General features: G+C 49.3%; 2 protein-coding genes across 2 annotated transcripts in view; one reads left to right on the top strand and one right to left on the bottom strand.

The window, feature by feature from the left end:
* The window catches only part of Ceacam3 (carcinoembryonic antigen-related cell adhesion molecule 3), a 25,664-nt gene extending 15,816 nt beyond the window's left edge, over positions 1 to 9,848 (top strand). The window contains exons 6-10 of the mRNA XM_013032616.1: positions 1,170 to 1,529; positions 2,496 to 2,855; positions 4,301 to 4,657; positions 6,574 to 6,934; positions 9,818 to 9,848. Coding sequence (XP_012888070.1) covers positions 1,170 to 1,529; positions 2,496 to 2,855; positions 4,301 to 4,657; positions 6,574 to 6,934; positions 9,818 to 9,848 — 1,469 coding nt within the window. The remainder of the gene's footprint in view (positions 1 to 1,169; positions 1,530 to 2,495; positions 2,856 to 4,300; positions 4,658 to 6,573; positions 6,935 to 9,817) is intronic.
* Positions 9,849 to 11,603: 1,755 nt separating this feature from the next.
* On the bottom strand, positions 11,604 to 13,661 carry Lypd4 (LY6/PLAUR domain containing 4). Its single transcript, XM_013032614.1, has 3 exons — positions 13,634 to 13,661; positions 12,937 to 13,263; positions 11,604 to 11,812 (listed from the first exon to the last, which is right to left on the bottom strand). The coding sequence occupies exons 1-3, from the start codon at positions 13,659 to 13,661 to the stop codon at positions 11,604 to 11,606; spliced, it is 564 nt and encodes a 187-aa protein (XP_012888068.1).
* Between the last annotated feature and the right edge of the window lie 295 nt (positions 13,662 to 13,956).

Here is a 13,956-nt window from a genome sequence, read left to right as displayed (position 1 = left end):
CCAATAAACCACCAGAAAACCAGAAGTGGCGCTGTAGCTCAAGTGGTAGAGCGCTCGCCTTGAGCTGAAGAGCTGAGGGACAGTGCCCAAGCCCAGAGTTCAAGCCCCACAACGGACCAAAAATAAAAAATAAAAAAAGATCTGCTGGGGTCTCCTGTGAAGGGCAGGAACTGACAGGAGACACAGAGCTTCTATGTGGAGCTTAACATAACAGGACATAAGGAGAGACTGAGGCTGGGCACTGGAAATTCTCACTGAACTGGAATTCCACCCCCCCCTTTTTGTACCAATCCTGGGGCTTCAACTCAAACCTGGGTCCTGTCCTAGAGCTTTTGTGCTCAAGGTTAGCACTCTACTACTTGAATCACAGCTCCACTTCCATCTTTTTAGTGGTATATTGGAGATAAGAGTCTCACAAGCCTTCCTTCTCAGGCTGGCTTTGAACCACACAGTGTCCTGAGTAGCTAGGATTACAGATGTGAACCACCAGAGCCTGGCTTAACTGGAAATCTTAACGGGACAGGAAAAGCTTAACTCTTCCCCCATTCAAGTTAATCATCAATAGCCATTATATTGTGAAAAATATCGTCAATAATTATGCCTGAGGAATCTTGCAATAAAAAACACAGCTACAGCTTTAACCCAGTCCTTTTCTGGATGCTGGTGGTTCATGCCTATAATCCTAGCTATTGAACAGGCAGATATCTGAGGATTATGATTCAAAACCAGCCCAGGCAGAAAAGTCCATGAGAATCTTTATCTCCAAAGAAGCACCCCCCAAAAAGCCAGAAGTGGAGCTGTGGCTCAAGTGGTAGAATGCAAGCCTTGAGCAAATGAGCTAAAGGACAGCACTGAGGCTGTGAATTCAAGCCCCAGTAACACAGGGGGGAAAAATGTATATCCTTAACCACCAACTTCAGTAATTGCCAAATAAAGTCAGTGGACATTCAAGGGCAGTGAAGAAATAGAGGTGTACTACCGACAGAGCTATTGGAGACAGACAGACAGCTGTGCTTGCACGTGCATGCGCAGACACAGACACACAGACACAGATACACACACACATACACACAGCTCAAGGCAAGGGATTGAAGACACCTTCTCGGGCTCCATCTTCCATCTAATACCAAGTCTTACCATTGATGGATTTCTCTCTCTGCCCCTCCCAGCCTTCTTTTTAACTGTGTGGAACCCACCCAGGACAGCCCCGTTCACCGTTCAACCTGTGCCTCGCATGGCTACAGAAGGAAGCATGGTTATCCTACAGATCCGAAACCCGCCACACAATATGTTTGCCTTACGCTGGTTTAAAGGAGAGGAGACGGTGGACAGACATCAGATTCTCTTCTATTTGCCCAAAGAGAAATACTTCAAAGCAGGGCCCGCCTTCCGAGGCCAGCAGATCCTGTTCCTCGATGGTTCCTTAATGTTCCAGTCTGTCACAAAGAGTGACATGGGATTCTACACTTTGCAGATCATCCTGGACAACCTGTGGAGTGAAGAGGCGTCAGTGCCCCTCCTCGTGTCCTGTGAGTGACTCTCACATGAGCACTGGGGGTGGCGAGGGAGGGGGTGACGAGTCACAGAGGGGACACAGCAGGGACAGGTGAGAAGGCAGAGCCCCAGGGTCTCAAGAGGAGGGGGTCAGGGAAGGCTCTCCCCACCCCGCCAGGACACCCTGAGTGTGATCAGGGGTGAGAGGGCAGCGAGGGGTGAGCCATAAAGCCCTCTGGGAAGAGTATTGCACACAGAGATGGAGTGACAAGTTGATGGGGCAGTAGAGGAATGGAGGTTGTGTGGCTGACAATGCCAGTAGGAGACAGACAGACAGACAGACAGACCAACAGACCGACCGACCGACCGACCGACAGACAGACAGACAGACAGACAGACAGACAGACACACACACACACACATACACACACACACCAAAGCAGGGGAATGAAGATAACTTTCTCTCAGGGCTCAGGACTCCATTTTCCAAACCAATACTAAAGTCTCAATATTGCCAGGTGCTGGTGGCACCTGTCATCCTAGCTACTCAAGAGGCTGAGATCTGGGGATTGTGGTTCAAAGCCAGCCCAGGAGAAGGAAAGTTTGTAAGACTCTGATCTCCGATGAACTACCCAAAAGTCAGAAGTGGAGTCATGTGTGGCTCAAGCGCTAGCCTTTGAGCAGAAGAAACTCAAGGATAGCATCCAGAAGCCCTGAGTTCAAGCCCCAGGACTGGCACGCACAAAAAGTCTCAATATTGGGCTGGGAAGGTAACTCAGTGGTAGAGTGCTTACATTGCATTCATGAGGCCCTAGGTTCGCTTCCTCAGCACCACATTAGCAGAAAAAGCTGGAAGTGGTGCTGTGGCTCAAGTGGTAGAGCACTAGCCTTGGGCTGAAGAGCTGAGGGACAGCACCCAGACCCAGAGTTCAGGTCCCACGACTGGACCAAAAAAAAAAAAAAAGGTCTGAATCTTGATGTGTTTTTTTCTTCCTTCTTAGCTTCACCTCTATCTTTGTCCAACTGGACCACCCCTGCCAACGTTGCCTTTGAATTGGTGCCCCCCTATGTTTTTGAAGGAGAAGATGTTCTTATACGGATCCACAAATTACCAAAGAATTTACTGGCCTTTCGCTGGTTCAGAGGGAAAGAGGCTAATAAATCCAATCGCATTTTCTTGTATTTGCTAACCATTGGAAAATGGAAATCAGGACCGGCTTACAGCGGCAGAGAGCGGGTGTACCCAGATGGCTCCCTGCTTTTCCAGAACATCACTCAGAATGACACCGGCTTCTACACCCTAGAAATTGTCTCGGAAGATGTGAAGACTGAATTTCTGTCCATGGAGATCCACCTGGCCTGTGAGTGATTCTCAGGAGTTTTGGATGCTGAGTGGGGGCGGATACCCTGCACATCCAGGACGAACCACAGGCCACAGTCCCGCTGTCCTGGGGACCACAGAGATCCCCTAGGGAGGTTTGTGTTCCCAGAGGCTTCTCAGAGTCTTCCTTTTCTAGAAGAAAATGAGCCTCAGGTATTGTTTTGTGGGTCATTGAGTATCGAGGCTGTTTATCCCATATCTACTCTCCAGGACTTACTGAGAATATTTTGTTTTTCTTTTTAATTTTTTTTTTGTCGGTCATGGGGCTTGAACTCTGGGTCTGGGCACTGTCCCTCAGCTCTTTAGCTCAAGGCTAGCCACTCTACCACTTGAGCCACAGCACGACTTCCGGTTTTTTCTGCTTATGTGGTACTAAGGAATCAAACCCAGGGCCTTAGGCAAGGCAAGTACTCTACCACTGAGCCACCTTCTCAGCCCTTAATTTTCTTTTTGCCAGTCATGAGGCTTGAATTCAGGGCCTGGGTGCTGTCCCTAAGCTCTTTGGCTCAAGGCTAGTGCTCTACCACTTTTGAGTCACAGCTCCACCTCTGGTTTTCTGGTGGTTAATTAAAGATAAGAGTCTCACAGACTCTCTTATCCAGGCTGGTTTTGAATCACGATCCTCAGATCTCAGCCTCCTGAGTAGCTAGGATTACAGGCATGAGTCAGCAGTGACCAGCTGCTGCTGCTGCTGCTAGTACTGCTACTGCCTCCTCTTCCTCCTCCTCCTCCTCCTCCCCCCCTCTTTCTCCTCCTCCTCCTCCCCTCCCTTTTCCTCCTCCTCCTTCTCATCCCCTCCCTCTTCCTCCTCCTCCTCCTTCTTTCTTTTTCTTCTTCTTCCTCCTCTTCGTACAGAAAAAGATTTCTTATGTATCAGTGAAGGGAAGACAATAATTTAGCACATCTTCAACCATCTTAGATATATAGATAGCCTGAGGTTTAGTTTTCTTTAATTCTGTGCAGATACTGGGGCTTGAACTCGGGTCCTGGGCGCTATTCTCTAGCATCTTCACTCAATATTGATGCTCTAGGCTGGGAATGTGGCTTAGGGGTAGAGTGCTTGCCTAACATTGATTAAGCCCTGGGTTCAATTCTTCAGTGCCACATAAGCAGAAAAAGCCAGAAGTGGTGCTGTGGCTCAAAAGTGGTAGAGTGCTAGCCTTGAGCAAAAGAGCTCAGGGACAGCGCCCAAGCCCTGAGTACAAGCCCCGTGACCAACAAAAAAAGTTCATGGATAGCATCCATGCCCTTAGTTCAGTCCTCAGGACTTGTGTATATGTGTGTATGTGCATGCGTGTGCACACACACACACACATATACACCTCAGGGCATGCCAGTTTAGATACCTTCCCAAGGTTCAGGACTCCAGTTTCCATTTGATACAAAGGTCTCAGTTTTGATGGGTGTCTCTCTTCTTCCTCCTAGCCCCTCGGTTAACCTTCTGGTACAACACTACCTTGGCCAACACCACTGTTGAAATAGTGCCACCCAAAGTTATTGATGGGAAGAATGTTCGCCTACTGGTCCACCATCTGCCACAGAATATTCTAGCCTTTTGCTGGTTCAAAGGAGAAAAGACGATTGATAGTCAAGTAATTTATTTCTCTATGCCAACCATTGGACAGCTTCAAGGACCGGCACACAGCGGCAGAGAGATTATGTATCTCGATGGGTCCCTGCTTGTGCAGAACCTAACTCTGAACGACACTGGATTCTACACTCTCCAAATCCTCTTGATGGATTACAGTATTGAGGTGGTGTCTGTGGAGATCTTTGTATTCCGTGAGTGAGTCTCATGAACCCTGGGTCCTGGGTGGAGTAGATATACTGCACACACAGGCCAGTGGGCCCATATCAAGTCTATCTGCATGTTGTGGTCTTGTCAGGGTTTGAGCATCGTAGGCAGGATTCACAGTGGCCAAGTCCTCTCCCTAAGACTTGTTACAGAGGACACAGAGAGAGAGTCCACAGGCCATGGTCCCACTGTTCTGGGGACCACTGAGATCTCCTAGGAAGGTCTATCTTCTCAGAAGGCAAAATGGGGGGGAGGGGAAAGGTGTTCCTTAATAGTCTCTTTTCTAGAAAGAATCATGCCCGGAGTATTGTCTTGTGGGTCATGTAAGAATAAAGGCTGCAGCTGGGCACTGGTGTCTCAGGCCTGTAATCCCAGCTATCCAGAAGACTGAGATCTGAGGATCAGGATTCAAAGCCAACCTAGAAAGGAAAGTCCATGACACTCTTTTTGTTGTTGTTACTGTTGGTTGTAGGCTTGAACTCTGGGCCTGGATGCTATCCCTCAGTTCTTCAGCTCAAGGCAAGCATTCTACCACTTGTGCAACAGTACCACTTCCAGTTTTCTGGTGGTGTGTTGGAGATAAGAGTCTCATAGACTTTCCTGCTCTGGCTAGCTTTGAACCATGATCCTCAGATCTCAGCCTCCTAAGTAGCTAGGATGACAGACATGAGCCACCAGTGCCCAGCTGATGACACTCTTATCTCCAATGTACCACTCAAAAACCAGAAGTGGCACTGTGGCTCAAAGTGGTAGACTAGCCTTAAGCGGAAAAAGCTCAGGGACAGCACCCAGGCCTTGAGTTCAAGCCCCAAGACCAATTTAAAAAAATAATAAAAAGAATAGAGGATGTCAGATATCTTCTCTCCCAAACATACAGGAAGCATATACTTTAGGTTAATTTTGTGCCAGTACTGGGGCTTGAACTCAGAGCCTGGGCTCTGTTTCAGCATTTATGCTTAAGGTTGATGTCTACTTCTTGGACCACCACTTCCAGCTTTTTGCTGGTTTAGTGGAGATAAGATTCTCACAGATTTTTCTGCCCTGTCTCTACCTTCAAACTGGGATCTTCAGATCTCAGCCTTCTGAATAGCTAGGATTACAGGCATAGCCACCAGTCCCCTACCAAAATTCTTAAGGAAGAGGGAAAAGCTCAACTCTTCTCCATTCAAGTCCATCATCACTGGCCAAGATTATTTGGAAAAATCAATGTTTACATTTATGCCAGGGCGATCATTAAAATAAAAATCCAACTGGGGTTTGAACATGTCCTTAGCCACCAACCTCAGAAATTGCCAAATAAACCCTGTGGACATGCAGGGCCCTGGGAACAGTGCTTTATTCAACCATAGGTGTTTGAGGCTGGGCCTGGGCCAAGGGTCACCACAGGGACCACAGCATCCCTGTCCCCACCGATCTCCACCCCTGCAGGCAGCAAGATAACTGTGAGGGCATCTAGAAGGGGAGGCAGGAGGTGACAATAGTCACAGAGGGGACAGAGCAGAGAGAGGGGAGAAAGCGGAGCCCCAGGGTCTATAGAGGAGGGGGGCAGGGAAAATGTCTCCCCAGGACACCCGGAGTATGAGCAGGGGGTGAGAGGGCAGCCAGGGATGAGCCGTGAAGCCCTCTGGGAAAAATCCTGCACACTAAGAGAGGGTGGCAAGTTCTCAGGCAGGGAAGAAATGGAAGTCATGTTGCTGACAGTGCCAGTAGGAGACAGACAGATAGACAGACAGGCACACGCATGCGCACGCATGCATGCATGCATGCACACACACACATACACACACACACAGAGCAAGGAAGGGAATTGAGAGTTGAAGGCATATTCTCTGGACTCAGGACTCCATTTTCCATCCAACATGGCAGTCTCACCAATGATGGATTTCTCTCTTATCCCTCCCAGCCTCCCTTTTAACCATCTGGAAGTCACCAATCCCTGCCCAGTTCACTATTGACGTCATGCCACCCCTGGCCGCTGAAGGGAGAGAAATTCTCCTGAAGGTCCACAATCTGCCACAGAATCTTTTTGCCTTCCGCTGGTTCAAAGGACAGCAGACCACAGCCCACTGTGAAATCGCCTCATACGTGACCAAGCTGAATATCATCACCCTAGGACCTGCATCCGGCCGCAGAGAGATCGTGTACCCTGATGGGTCTCTGCTGTTACAGAACATCACTCAGAAAGACACTGGATTCTACACCCTCCAAACTATAAAGGAAGATCTGTGGAGTGAAACATTGTCCTGTATCGCCCTGATCCGACCGTGAGTGATGCTCAGGAGCCCTGGGTGCCAGGTGGGGTAGATGCACTGCACACACAGGATGGTGGGCCTGCACCTAGTCTATCTTGTGTTCTCCATTATGTGGTCTTGTTGGAGTTTGAGCGTTGAAAACAGGACTCACAGGGAACATAGTCTACCCCCTGAGGCTTTTTATAAAGAACAAAGACGGATGGCCCACAGACCATGATCCCACTGTCCTAAGGACCATCGAGAGCCCCTAGGAAAGTCTGTGTTCCCAGAGGGATAAGTAAGAAAAAAGATGTTTGTTCCTTGGTGGTCCCTTTCATCCTAGCTACTCGAAAGGTTGATATCTGAAGGTTGTGATTGTAGACAACTCTGTGAGCCTCTTTTGCTCCAATTAAGCAGCAAAAAGTCAGAAGTGAGCTGTGGCTCACATGGTAGAGGATGTGGTTTGTAGCCAGCCCAGGCAGGAAAGTCCAGGAGACTCTTCTCTCCAATGAACCACCAGAAAAGCAGAAGTGGCTCAAAGTTCAAGCACAAGTCTTGAACAGCTCAGGAAGAGTGCTCTGGCCCTGAGTTTAACTCCCACGACTGATTAAAAAAATAAAAAGCTAGGGCTGGAAAGGTGGCTCAGTGGTAGAGTGCTTGCCTTGCATGCATGAGGCCCTGGGTTCGATTCCTCAGCACCACATAAGCAAAAAGAAAAAAAGCAGCCGGGCGCTGGTGGCTCACGCCTGTAATCCTAGCTACTCAGGAGGCTGAGATCTGAGGATCGCGGTTCAAAGCCAGCCCAGGCAGGAGAGACCGTGAGACTCCTATCTCCAATAAACCACCAGAAAACCGGAAGTGGCGCTGTAGCTCAGGTGGTAGAGCGCTCTCCTTGAGCTGAAGAGCTGAGGGACAGCGCCCAGGCCCAGAGTTCAGGCCCCATGGCCGGACCCCCCAAAAAAAATGAAAAGCTAAAGGACAGCCCCCAGGCCCTGAATTTGAGTTCCAGTACTGGTGTGTGTGTGTGTGTGTGTGTGTGTGTGTGTGTGTGTGTGTGTGTGTGTGTGTGTGAGACCTAAACAAAGACACAGATGCTCTGGGTAGGGTCAGGCCCATCCTGTGGCCACCACACCAGGCTCACAATGGCCCTGAGAACTGGCTGATATCTGCAAGGATGCACCATGGTCCAGGCCTCAGGGCCATTCCCAGTCCCTCCTCTTCTGTTTCTCCACAGAGCCAATGGCACAGTCCTCTCCGTAAGCCAGAAAGCCTACAGCCACAGAAAAGGGGCATGTAGTCCTGATCTGTCTGTCTAGTGACTTTAGAATCTCTGTCCGGTGGATCTTCAATAACCAGAGTCTTGAGCTCAGAAGAAACCCCATCAGGAAGAAGAAAGCCAAGGAGTACAGGTATAAAGTCTCCCACCTTATCAGATACACTTGGACACTACTAAAGGTTATTAAAGTTTCCAGGCACTGGTGGCTCACATCTGTCATCCTAGCCACTCAGGAGGCTGAAATCTGAGAATCGTTCCACGCCAGTGCTGGCAGGAAAGTCCATGAAACTCTTCTCTGATGAACCACCAGAAAACCAGAAGTGGCATTGTAGCTCAACATGGTAGAGTGCTGGCCTTGAGTGATGAGGCTCAGGGACAGTGCCCAGGCCTTGAGTTCAGGCCCCATGACCCCCCCCCCAAAAAAAGAAAAGATCATTAAAATCTCTTGAATCCTGATCACATGACATTGCGGCTCTTGGGCATTCCTATGTATTGAGCAATTGTGAAGAAGCCAGCCAATGGATGAATGGAGGTGGAAAATCCCTAGAAGACTGAAAGCAGAGTTTGAGCTGATGTCACACGGACCTCGGACAGCAGTGGACAGCAGATCCCTCTCTCTCTCTCCCTCCCCCTCTGTCTCTCTCCATCTCTCTCTGTCTCTCTCTGTCTCTGTCTCTCTGTTTGTCTCTGTCTCTCTCTCTCTCTGTTTCTCTCTCTGTGTCTCTCTGTCTGTTTCTCTCTCTCTCTCTCTGCCAGTCCTGGGCTTTGAACTCAGGGCTTGGACACTATCCCTGAGCCTCTCTGTACTCAAGGCTAGCACTCTATCACTTGAGCCACAGCACCACTTCTGGCTTTTTCTGTGTACGTGGTACTGAGGAATCGAACCTGGGATTTCATGCATGCTAGGCAAGCACTCTACCACTAAGCCACATTCCCAGCCCCAGATCCCACTCTTTAGTGGTCTCAGATGACCTTCTCTGCTGGGATGTTGTGTTCTCTAGGGAGAAGGACACACTGGCCAATGGGAGTTGGGCATTGAGTAGACTCAATCTCCCTTGCTCAATGCTCCCAGCTACCCCCCCCAGGGTGTGGCACCTGAACAAGGCTAAGTCCTGCTGAGTAGTTAAACCCTACATCCCTGAACTCACTCACTCTCCATGCCTGCAGTAGCCCCAGTAGTCTCCCTGCACCAACAAACTCCCAGTCCATAAAGAAGAAGGGGTTTTTGTTCCACTTTGTACTAGTGGATTATTGTCTATCCCTCTTAATATTCCTGGAGAGAGGGGACTAGAAGACTAGACTTTGATTCTCAACCTCACCAAAAGCTAGGGGACACACACACACACACACACACACACACACTTTCCCCTCTACCCTAGGAGTCTTGGAACTATTTATCTCTGAGGCCAAGTAGTAAGGAAATAAACTCTATGCTTCCCTGGGGTCTGAGAGCTGTCCTAAGTACTGGCAGGCAGCTTAACATACAACTCCAGAGGGTACTTTTCCTTGATTACCAGCCACACACATCTTTAGACTGACCTGGCAAGACATGGCTGTGGACTGGTCATCCTCTCTTGACTCTCCCCTCCCCTCCCCATAGATCTAGGCCTCATCCCTTCTGTTCGCCTGTGTCCTTGTAGAACACAGGGCCACTTTGGCATCCTTGCCTGACCATAGGAGTAGATCTTACTCCACAGAGCAGGCTAAATTTAAGGGGAATCATCAAGGGAGGGGAAGGGAGAGAAAGGAACAGTGATCCTCAAGGTAGAAGCAGCTCAGTTTCCCTCCCAGGCAGGGGATTAATGAACAAGGCAAGCTCCTTCTGGAACAAAGCTTTCCTGTGTCTCTCAGGCACCATGGGAGGACCCAGGATTCTGGAGACATTTGTGAGGTTTTTGTAGAGAAGCTGAGTAGAATCGAATGGTTGGGAGGCTGGGAGGAGATAATGGAATGGGCTGGAGAGAATGCTTTTGGGAATAGGGCAAGAATAAAGCTGCCAAGTACCAGAGAGGGTTCCGAGAAGCATTATGACATCCTGATGTCAGCCAGGCACCAGTGGCTCACTCCTGTAATCCCAGCTACTCAATAGGCTGAGATGTGAGGATCACAGTTCAGTCAGCCCAGGCAGGAAAGTCTAGGAGACTCTTACCTCCCGTTGAACCACCAGGAAACCAGAAGTGGAGCTGTGGCTTATAGTGGTACAGCACTGGCCTTGAGCAAAAGAATTCAAGGACAGCAACCAGGCTCTGCATTCAAGCCCCATGACTGACAAAACAAATAAATCTTGATGTCAACACAGGCCCAGAACAACCACAACCCGCTATGATCCCTTAGTTTCTCCCTATCCCAAGAAACTGCAGCTATGAGCCATGGGCAGATGGCTAAGGTTAGTCCTTCTCCAGACAAAGGGGGCTCCCAGGGAGAATGAAGTCTCATTAGGGGGTCACCTGCAAAGGAGCTAAATAGAATTATTTTTTCCCTTCAGTGGCTCTTTCTGTGCTCAGGGACATCCTCTCTACCTGGGAAAAGGGATCTTAGACTTGGGAACCAGGGTGAAAATTAGGGTTCAGCCCAGAAAGGGCTGAGATTCACCCAACAGACCACTTAGTCCAACAGCGCCCTCTTCTGTTGGCATGGGATATGGAAAAGTATAGTTTCTCCTTTCTCAAGAAGATTTTTTTTTAATTGCAAATGCTTTTTCTGCATGTCTTGAGATGGGTTACATAATGATACTCTGTCTCAAAAATAAAAATATATATAAAAGGATACAGGCAATGGTGATTAATGTCTGTAATCCTAGCTACTCAAAAGACTGAGATCTGAGGATTATAGTTCAAAACTAGCCCAGGCAGAGAAGTCTCCATGAGACTCTAATATCCAATTAACCACTCAAAAACTGGAAGTGGCACTGTGACTCAAAATGGCACAGTGCTAGCCTTGAGCAAAGCAAGAGAGCTCAGGTACAGTGCCCAGGCCCTGAGTTCAAGCTCACAACTGACTCTGTGCGCACGCGCACACACACACACACACCCACCCACCCCCCCACACGGAGCCAGGTGCCCATGGCTTAATACCTGTCATCTACTCTGGAGGCTGAGATCTAAGGATCTCGATTTGAAGCCAACCTGGAAAGGAAAGTCTATGAGACTCTTGTCTCCAGTGAACCAGCAAAAAAGCAGGAAGGAGAGTTGTGGCTCAAGTGATAGAGTGTTACCCTCACGGTGAGTGTCCAGGCCCTGTGTGTCCCAGGACTGGCACACACACACACACACACACACACACACACACCATTTGTTTGGTCTCTCACACACTTTCTATACCCCTACATGATCAGGAATCACAGGAAAAATCAGTGAGGTAATTATTTCTACAGCTTTATTTGGTTAGGCAAAGGAATCTGGGTGCTTGTCCGGTCCAGCTGGACAGTCACTCGCTGAGAGCAAGGAGGAGGCCTAAGACAAGGCCTCCAAAAGAACTGTGGCAGGAAAGAGCGCTGCTGCCGCCGGTGCTCTGGGACTTATCCATATTATTAAGGGTCTCAGTGACTTGGATGCTTCCCACGTGCTGAAAATCTGCTAAAAGCTTGTGCTGCTGGCGAGCACAGCCCATGAGGATGAAGGTGCTGTTGAGATCTCCTGCAAGTCAGGGTGGGAAGGATCAGGGATGTATTCCCACAGGCGCCTCCCCCACCAGGACATCTATGCTCCCACGACAGAGAGTTGGGCAGAGGCACAATTCTTCTTTGGATTGTGTGTGCGTGTGTGTGTGTGTGTGTGTGTGTGTGTGTGTGTGTGTGCGTGTACATGCCCACATGTCAGAACTTGAACTCAGAGCTTCATGCTTTTCCTTCCCTTCTTTCCCTCCCTCCCTCCCTCCCTTCCTTCCTTCTTCCCTTCTTCATTCTTTCTCCCTCCCTTCCTTCCTTCTTCCCTTCTTCATTCTTTCTTTCTTTTGCTCAAGATTAGTGCATTACCACTTGAGCCACAGCCCTACTTCTGCTGGGAGGGGGGGTGCCAGTGCCAGTTCACAGCTCTACTTTCAGCTTTTGGAGGAGGTAATTGGAGAATACCAGGCTCTGATAGCTTATACCTGTAATCCTGCTGACTCAGGAGGCTGAGATGTGAGGATCACAATTCAAAGACCAGGAGACTCTTACTCCATTGAACCACCAGAAAACTGGAAGTGGCACTATGGCTCAAAGAGTGCTAGTCTTGAGCAAACGAGCTCAAGAACGGTGCCCAGGCCCTGAGTTTAAGCTCCACGACCAACAACAGCAACAACAAAGGATCTAATTAGCTTTCCTGCTTGGGCTGGCTTCAAAACTGATCCTCAGATCTCAGCCTCCTGAGTAGCTAGGATTATAGGCGTGAGTCACCAGCTCCTGTCCCCCCTGGAATTCTTGCACTCCTAATCCAACTTCTGGATCCCACCAGATGCTCTAGATGGCTCTAGACGTGCCTTTGTACATAGACTAGACACGGAGTAGGCAATTCGATCAAAAACTTCCTCTTCTCGACTGGGTGCTCCTGTCATCCTAGCTATTCAGGAGGCTGACATCTGAGGACCAAGGTTCAGAGCCAGCCCAGGCAGGAAAGTCCCTGAGACTCTCATCTCCAATGAACCACCAAAAATCCAGAAGTGGAGCTGTGGCAAGTGGGTAGAGCACGAGCCCTGAGCACAAAAGCTCAGGGGCAGCACCCAGGCCAAGTTCAATCCCCAGGACTAATACAAAAGAAAAAAAAAGTTCTTCCTCTCTCACCAGCCTCAAACTTTAAGGTAGAGCTGTAACATGTAGAAGCACTGTAGGGGCAAGTCTCGTTGGCGGCAAAAGCTGGATGGCATTCCTCTTCCAATCTGCCCACACAGGTGGGGCAAGTATGGGTAGACAGAGGGACGGTCTTGGGAACAGTAGCCTTGATCTTCCAAAAGGGGTCTACGTTGGTGAGGTTGTTGCAGAGGTAAGACCGGCAGATGTGGCTGTAGGAGGCGATGGAGATTCCAGGTGGTGCAATAAGGTAGGAGACTTGAGGCGGGTAAGAGATGGCTGAGCTGCAGCCTTTATAACTCACAACTCCTCTGCTGGTCCCTGAAAAGCAGAGGGTTAGAGAGCTCTGATCAGTGGCATTGCCTCACCCTATGCTGGGCTTCCCAGGGGCCCAGGACACTGCACTCAGATGCCCTTTTTCATGTATGCTGGTCCTGGGTCTGCTTGAACTCAGAGCCTGGTTACTATCTTTGAGTTTTTGTGCTCAAGGCTAGCACTCTACCACTTTGAGCCACAGCTCCACTCTGGCTTTTTGTTGGTTCATTGGAGATTAAGAGTCAGGGGCTTTCTTGTCTGGGCTGGCTTTGAACCTCAATCCTCAGATTTCAGCCTCCTGAGTAGCTAGGATAACAGGCGTGAGACAGGAGTGCCCAATCAAGAAGAGGAATTTTTTTTAAATCAAATTGCCTACTCTGTGTCCAGTCCGTGTACAAAGGCATGTCTGGAGACATCATCATCTGGTGAGATCCAGAGGTGGGATTAGGAGTGCAAGAATTCCAGGGAAGTCCAGGGCCTGGGGGCTCACACCTGTCATCCTAGCTACTCAGGACACTGAGAGCTGAGGATCAGTTTGAAACCAGCCTGGGGGTTGGGAAGGTGGCTCAGTGGTAGAGCGCTTGCCTTGCATGCCTGAAGCCATGGGTTCGATTCCTCAGCACCACATAAGAAAAAGAAAAAAGCTGGAAGTGGTGCTGTGGCTCAAGTGGTAGAGCACTAGCCTTGAGCTGAAGAGCT

The sequence above is a fragment of the Dipodomys ordii genome, unplaced genomic scaffold, assembly GCF_000151885.1.
Source record: "Dipodomys ordii isolate 6190 unplaced genomic scaffold, Dord_2.0 Scaffold156, whole genome shotgun sequence".
NCBI classification, from domain to species: domain Eukaryota; kingdom Metazoa; phylum Chordata; class Mammalia; order Rodentia; family Heteromyidae; genus Dipodomys; species Dipodomys ordii.
Note: the sequence above shows the minus strand (reverse complement) of the source record. Positions and strands in the feature narration are given on the sequence as shown.

Coding starts and splice junctions, on each gene's coding strand:
- Lypd4 (XM_013032614.1), bottom strand. CDS start 13,661: ATGCCTTTGTACACGGACTGGACACAGA. Junction 13,264..13,633: donor GTACACGGACTGGACACAGA/GTAGGCAATTTG, acceptor TCTGCTTTTCAG/GGACCAGCAGAGGAGTTGTG. Junction 11,813..12,936: donor TACCTTAAAGTTTGAGGCTG/GTGAGAGAGGAA, acceptor CCTGACTTGCAG/GAGATCTCAACAGCACCTTC.